This window comes from Castanea sativa, chromosome 8 (genome assembly GCF_040712315.1).
Source record: "Castanea sativa cultivar Marrone di Chiusa Pesio chromosome 8, ASM4071231v1".
NCBI classification, from domain to species: Eukaryota; Viridiplantae; Streptophyta; class Magnoliopsida; order Fagales; family Fagaceae; genus Castanea; species Castanea sativa.
Window position 1 is genome coordinate 37,479,066 of NC_134020.1, and position 7,202 is coordinate 37,486,267.

At 34.4% G+C, this 7,202-nt stretch overlaps 1 protein-coding gene across 1 annotated transcript; it reads right to left on the bottom strand.

The window, feature by feature from the left end:
* Positions 1 to 4,119: 4,119 nt before the first annotated feature.
* Positions 4,120 to 6,829, bottom strand: LOC142608127 (aluminum-activated malate transporter 2-like). The gene is made up of 6 exons (XM_075779837.1): positions 6,464 to 6,829; positions 6,153 to 6,293; positions 5,608 to 5,895; positions 5,333 to 5,433; positions 5,097 to 5,240; positions 4,120 to 4,777 (listed from the first exon to the last, which is right to left on the bottom strand). Exons 1-6 carry the CDS (start codon positions 6,750 to 6,752, stop codon positions 4,298 to 4,300), a joined length of 1,443 nt encoding a protein of 480 aa, XP_075635952.1. The 5' UTR covers positions 6,753 to 6,829; the 3' UTR covers positions 4,120 to 4,297.
* Positions 6,830 to 7,202: the final 373 nt, after the last annotated feature.

The window sequence follows — 7,202 nt, forward strand, 5'->3', positions numbered from 1 at the left end:
ATCAAAACAAATATTTACACATTCATTATTACACATACTCACTGATTAATGGGCACAAATTCATAATTATACTGATTCACAAATATAGCTCAATACTATTAATCCCATCATAATTAAACATGATTAACTACAAATTCACACACTTACTCATTGTTTAATGGGCATAAAGGTGATGGTGATCTTAAGGGTGAGTTGCCAAAAGGCGACAATGGCAAGGGTGATCGTGAAAATGGCGAAAGAGACCACATTGCTAGTAAGGGAGAATGTCCAGTTCTCAAGGGTAAGTCGCTTCGCGAGTGAGAACCATATTTTTTTTTTGAGAGAGAGAGAGAGAGAAGAAGAAGAAGAAACCCTAGAACAAACCAGCGGTGAGAGGCAGAGAGCTGGCTGGATTTCAAATGCTTGGGCGACGCCGCGGCAATGCTTGAGAGTGTGACTATGTGAGGTGTGAAAGTGAGAGCGAGTGAGTCGTGAGATGTGAGCTGAATTCTGGGGTGGGCATGAGATGTGAGTGGGTTAGGGAATTAGGGTTTGTTTATATATATATATATATATATATATAAAAGGGGTTTTTAGTTATATCATAGTAACCAAGTCCAGGTTTCAGGCCGGGTTTTATCAAAAACTCGAACCCGGCCGAGACCCACTTTGTTTTTTTTTTAATCCATACCCATCCCTATTTCTTATCAAACCGGGTAAAACCCAGCCCATTAGAGTCGGACTGGGCTGAGTACCCGCAGGTCAGGCAAAATTACCATCCCAAAACCCATAAGCTATGCAATTTTTACCAAAAAAAAAAACTCTTCAATCAATTAATTCAGTGCTAGATCCTAGGTGAATGGCTCTCTAAATAAAGAATATATGTGCAACATAAGTCAGAGTCGGAGAATACTTTACATCTTAAAAGAATCTGCAGTTGGTGTGTCAGCCCACTAGGCCTTTTTGTCGGAATTGCCTTTCATTACAATTTTTGCTCCTCGTTTTTTCTCGGATTCAATCTTAAAAAAGGAATGGTCTTAAAGAGGCTAATATGTTTTAAAATGTTATTTTCTACTAAAAGGTCAAAACCTAGACAAATTGGATTATATGTAGGCAAAAGCGCAAAACTAGTTTATGATAAGTGTAGTAGAGTATTAAAGTGATAGATGCTCTTGCAAATCACTGAAAAAGTTTATGCTAATTTCACTACCTTTGATTTCAATTAAAATAAACATATATACCCAGCAAGAGAACATAGTGGAAGACAACGCAAACCGCACATTTTCTCTTTACATCTTTAATTATCTCTTGCTTTTTCTGCAGACCGCTGCTCATGATGATCATTTTGTATGGTCAGTGTGGACACTGAACCCACTTGCTACCAACTTAAGCATTTGAAGTAGTCAAAGGAATTTCCCACGCCATTTCCTACAATTATCATAATGTCGTTGAACTTCATAATATATGGCTATAAACATTGTTTTTTTATAAGCTATGGTAACTTTAGCAAGTAGAGCATATCGACCAATATTCCGTTTGAAATTTCTTAGCTTGATAATTTTGTATCATATTATGATTATTATCAATTTATACAATGAAAAGGTTGTTTTATAGTATGTACTCCTAGGGCCCCAAGTTTACCTTATCAGCCCAAACCGCCGCCAACTCCCCCCAATTATTATGTAAAAAAAAATGTTGTATTTAAAAACAATACATAAAATTAGCTTATTTTCACTTTAAAGTCATATCAAACAGGCTCAATTATGGTCCATTTGAATTAACGGAGAAGGAGGAATAGTAGATCGTAGAGTTTGCCAAAAATTAGTTTATTTTATTCTCCTCTACTCCTCCTCCCTCCCCTCTTAATCCAAGCAAGCCCTTAATTGATATCATAGGTTATGAGATACAATTGAATTTTTTCCCTTGTCAAACAAGAGGAAAGAAAAAAATGACTAGAGTTGTAACGATCGAAGCTGTTAAGCAAAAACTAAAAGGTTTACTTGCATTCCAGATGTATTACATCTTTACATAAATAATTTAAAATACAATAAACCATGTGGTTGCATTTACTAATAAACATTTTTTTCCTATATAGCTGCATTAATTAATATATTTTTTATAAAAAAATTATTAGTTAATGCAACCATATAATTGAACATAATTAAGAAATTTTAAGTACAATATCTACAAAATTGCACCTAACTTTTCTTGAATTTCATTGCCTGTGAAAGAGGTACTCTCGCTTACACAAAATACCAGGAAGAAGAGAAGGACACTTAGCCTAGGCCACTCCAAAATTAATTTGAGTGTTTTACTTTTTAGTTTTATTATTTTTAATAAACATATATATTAAGGAAAAGGAGAAGTGGTTCATTCTTATCTCTAATTTTATGATGGAAAAGAAAACTGTTAGGATTAGTGCCCTTAAATCCTATTGTATGATGCTATGTATGATATTATGTATGACATTATGTAAGACATGATGTATGACTTAATATTGTGATTAATAAAGTCATTTTATTATTATCTAAAATAATGGTAACATGAATATGGGACATTATCATATAGTCCATGAGATGCATTGTATGTGATTTATGTGAAAAATCACAGAAGATGTAAATCACAAGTTCTTTGTAAACTCAGAATTTGTAGTTCGTAGTCGGTGATGAAATTGGGCATTTCATCTGCGAAGACTATAACGTGTCAACTAAGATGATTTGTCTTGATCATGGAAGTGGAAACTTCTAGTTGATATGTTGATATGTTTTAAGAGTTAAAACATATTGAACTGGACCGCTGTGAGATTTATTATTCTCCTAACGACTGTCAAATGAATAATAAATCTCACGACTTCTATTTGCATGAACTCTTAATCCTGAGAGAATAATGGACTTGATCATGAAGTGTAGGTTGCTTTGATATATGAGGAGTGAGATCTGAAATGACGGTCAAAACCTCAGTATGTTGGGCAGCCACATTTAGTGTTGATGGAACATATATTCTCAAGATGGAATTCATAGTCTCTTGATGGAGATATAAAATATTCCCTTGAGATAAGTTTAATGGTTCAGTTATTCAGAGAGTTAGGCCTAACCACTTTAGTAAGAAATTGCTAAAGTATATATTTATGAAATTGGATTTCATAAATATATAATGAATAACTTTAAAGAATTAAACCGGGTACTCAAGGATAAGATGTAGTAATTTACAAAGTGGCAGTCTACATTTATGACTTTGTGTTACTACGAATATTTTATGAAGGGGTTACGTGTATAATAAAGTCTTGGGATATAATTTATTAATAAGGCCTAGAGTGCAATTATATTTATATAGTGGTATTAAATATAATTAATGGTAACTTTGGACTTGTCAAGAGTTAACGGAAAAGCCCAAGGCCCATTGGAGCTAGTGTCTTATTGGTCCCTTTTGGTCCCACTCCAAGCCACACACTAAAGCCCAATTGGAAAGGCCCAATAGGCCAACCCAATTAGATAATCAGTTAGTTATAAAGGGAGAAACATACAAAATTTTTATAAGATGATATTAGAAAAGAAAAAGAAACGGTGTGTGAGAGAGTGTGAGACACACTTTCATTCTCCCTTTGAAAAACTGATTGAGAGACTACACATCTTGGGCGTAAAGTGGAATTGGAGTGAAGATTAAAAGTGTTCCCAAGTGCTTCTAATCTTTGTTTTGAATTTCTCCACACCAAGGTACGCTATCTTGTTCTTAAATTCTGAAATTTATGTTTTGCACGTTATCAATCATGAATGAAATAGACCCTAGTTCGTCGCTTCCGCTATGGGTTTTGCATGAGATGCAAAACCAGAATTTTTCCTTCAAAAACTCAATCAGGGAGAGAAAGAGATGTTAATAGGTCCATTCCAATAACAAAAGGCGGCTCAATGGGCAAAGATATGGCACAAAAATTTTACTTCTCTAATGACAAAAACAAAATCCCTGTAGTAAAAAGAATTTAAAGCTGATTTGATAAAGTCATAGTAATGGCGAAAGAGAATCTCATATAAGGCATAAACCATTCAATTTAAGGAGCCCCACGTTGTTGAAATTAAAGAAAATTTACAGTTATTCCTCAAAAAAAAAAAAATTACAGTAAAGAAACAAAGTAAGATATCATGGGAAAGCAATAAATTTCTTAATATTATTGCTACTATCAAATTATCATATGTAGGGTAAATTTGAACAATTTATTAGTTCTTTTCAACTTGATTGTAGAAGAATTTAACTCAATTATACACCCGAACTTTACAATAACCTAGTTCAGGTACAATATCATCGTTAAATGTTAGTAAAATATTTACATTTCAATGTGTCTATTAGTCAAGGGTCCCGGAGGATTGTCATTTTCTGACCCATCAACTATTATAACAACTTGAGGGCAAGCAATCTCAGTGAGCGGTTTATCTGGTTCACCTTGTCCCACTTGTGATTTTTCTGGGGATACAGTAGGGTCTACACTCTCAAAATGTGCTAAGGAGGCAAGCTCAAGCACAGAATCAGCGATTTTCTCTGTGCAGTTGACAATATCAATTAGTAATGAAGCCACAGTGACACTTGGTATCACTGCTAAGAGGTCAGCATCTTGTTCCCATAAGCTTGACTTGAGTAACAATTTGAGTTTCTTGGCCGCAATTTTAGCTTTTGAAATATGGGGTTTTGCCGATGATGGGTGAGTCATTGCTCTCACTCCACATGCTAATTCTCTTAGGCATTTGCCACTTTCCAAGCTCATTGTTGTGCATGCCTCCTGGATTTTACTGCAAATTTCTGGCATGGCCTGCAAAGGTAGCAGAGGATACTATTACTAAGGTGAGGAAAGTATTTTTTTTTATTTTTTTATTAACTAGGTGATGAAAGTATATATGTATGGCTAATCATATGCGCAATGGGTGTCTTATAATTTCTTTATTTAATATTATTGTTACTTTTTCCCATACACGCATGTACTTTTTTTATGAAAAAAAGGTCATTCCTAGTCATCAACTAGACAAACTTTTTCTTTTTTCTTTTCTTGTTTTAGTTATTAGGTGCCTAAATTGGTTTAGAGCACAGTGTATTTGGACAATGATCAAATATGAAATGGGTTTTAATATTACTTGAATATCGGAGTTGAGGTGGCCACTAAGCGCATCAATTCGGTATGCACATTCGCGAGTTAGGGTTCCAATTGTAAGGTATTGTTTCCATGGATGGCGAAAATTGAACTGTCCATGACATGGTTCCCATCTTGCAAAATTTGCCTGCCAATACACAGAAGATGAATATCAAACACTTAATGATAATTTTGAGAGAGAGAGAGAGAGAGAGAGAGAACTTTTTAGTTTATACCCACCAAAGATTCTTCATTACTTTTCGAATTGAGAACACTTTTGTATCCTTGCAGAAACGACTTGCCGTCATTAGACTCTCCATTCTCTGATGTTTTGAAGTATTCTATAAATTTGTTGGATTGTGTTAGTAAAAAGGCTCATAGAATGAGTGATAAAAAAGGACATTTAGCATGTTAGTTTGTGATGTGAGCTTTTTTTTTTTTTCCGTCTCATGTATGTATTTTTTCGACCCATACATGTGATATATTATATGCATAAATCGGTGGAGTATTTGTACCTGTTATGGATGGATGTTCTAAGAAGTTGGCTAGCTTTTCCATGTTGAGAGCAATGAGATTGTGAAGATCTTCACCCGCCCAAATAGGGCGAACCAAAATGGAGATAATCACACAGCTTGAGCCACCTATGAGAATGGTTGATAGTCTCTTGTACGCTAATTCTAATATCTCAGCATCTCGAAAACCAGACACAGATATCAATGAGAATGTCAATATGAATATCAACAACCCATAATCATATCTGGCCTTGATTTTTGGAAAAAATCGTACAAATGTTGATGTTGCAGCTGAAAACACAACATACATGACAAGTGCATAAAATAATTAATGACTTAGTTATATGATTCATGATTCAATATTTCTTTGAAGGCTAATTACTTGTTATACACAGTTTTACAAATTTCATTTTTGAATTAAAACTATAACTTAGAGTCATGATTTATCATGACTTGAAGTTATAATTTCTATTCAAAAACTAAATATATAAAATTGTATGTAATAGTTTGTGTGTAATAAACACAACTTTTTTGATAAATATGCTTACCTTGTATGAAGACAAAAAGCCCAAGTAAAATGGGCTCACCTATGTGGCCAGATAGGTTAGCTAAGTGGTGTGCTGCAAGTCCTAGAGCACCCGCTAGTAATGTTGCCAATGCCCTATTTAAACCTTTTCCAAGAGTGGCTCCTGAAAAGTGCGATCAAAAGCATAGTCAGAGAATTAGAATTCTATACTTTTCCTTGAAGTATAAGCAAGAAAATTTAAATTTCACCCCTAGATGTGTACTTGAGTACATATTTGTATTTTTTAACGAGTTAAAAGATGTTACCAAAAAGAAATGATTGTTACCAACTTACCTACAGAGAATTCAAAGACGACAACCACAGTCATTACAGCCCACATTGCTGAGACACCAAAATTGTCATAGAGTGGTTGATAGTAGTAGAATAATGAAACCAAGGAGAGTGCCAGTCCCACTTTTATCGAATGAGTTACTCTTCTCGGATCATCTTGGGCAAGTTTTTTTGTGTTACTAGCAGTCTCAATCACCTTGGCTGTCAACCTCTTAGGCAAGGCCTCGAACAACCACCACACACGAGACGACAGACTTGCTTTCTCATGGATTGCAGGACTAACAATCTCCATGGCTAAATTATGGCAGACAAGTTTGAATGAAAAGATGACGAGGTGGGAAAGAAAATGAAAGGCTTCGGATGCTTTCGACGAGCTCTACAGCCACTAATTTATAAGATCAAAGAGAGCATATGCTAGAGGACTTGAAATATTGTATTGCTTCAGTTGTGCGTACACGTTTTCTTGTCTTTTACTTTACTTTGTACGGTCAAGTACAAGGAAATTTCACTGAAAGATCGAGGTTGAAAAAGCAAAATTGACACAAGTGTAAAGTAGCTCTGGATAAATGCTGTTATCCATTGGAAACAATACAATCCTACGTACGTACGACACCAATTTTTTTTAATTTCAATAATTTGTTATTATTAGATTAACATATATGCAATGCCATTATTTTTATTAATGAAAAGAATGTTAAGATTTTAATGTCATTTGTTTATGAGAAAATTTATAGACACTTTT

Excerpts from the sequence above, each read along its gene's own strand:
- LOC142608127 (XM_075779837.1), bottom strand. The coding sequence starts at position 6,752 with ATGGAGATTGTTAGTCCTGCAATCCATGAGAAAGCAAGTCTGTCGTCT. Across the intron at positions 6,294-6,463 it reads CGTCTTTGAATTCTCTGTAG|GAGCCACTCTTGGAAAAGGT; the intron begins GTAAGTTGGTAA and ends CGCACTTTTCAG. Across the intron at positions 5,241-5,332 it reads AAAGTAATGAAGAATCTTTG|GCAAATTTTGCAAGATGGGA; the intron begins GTGGGTATAAAC and ends GTGTATTGGCAG.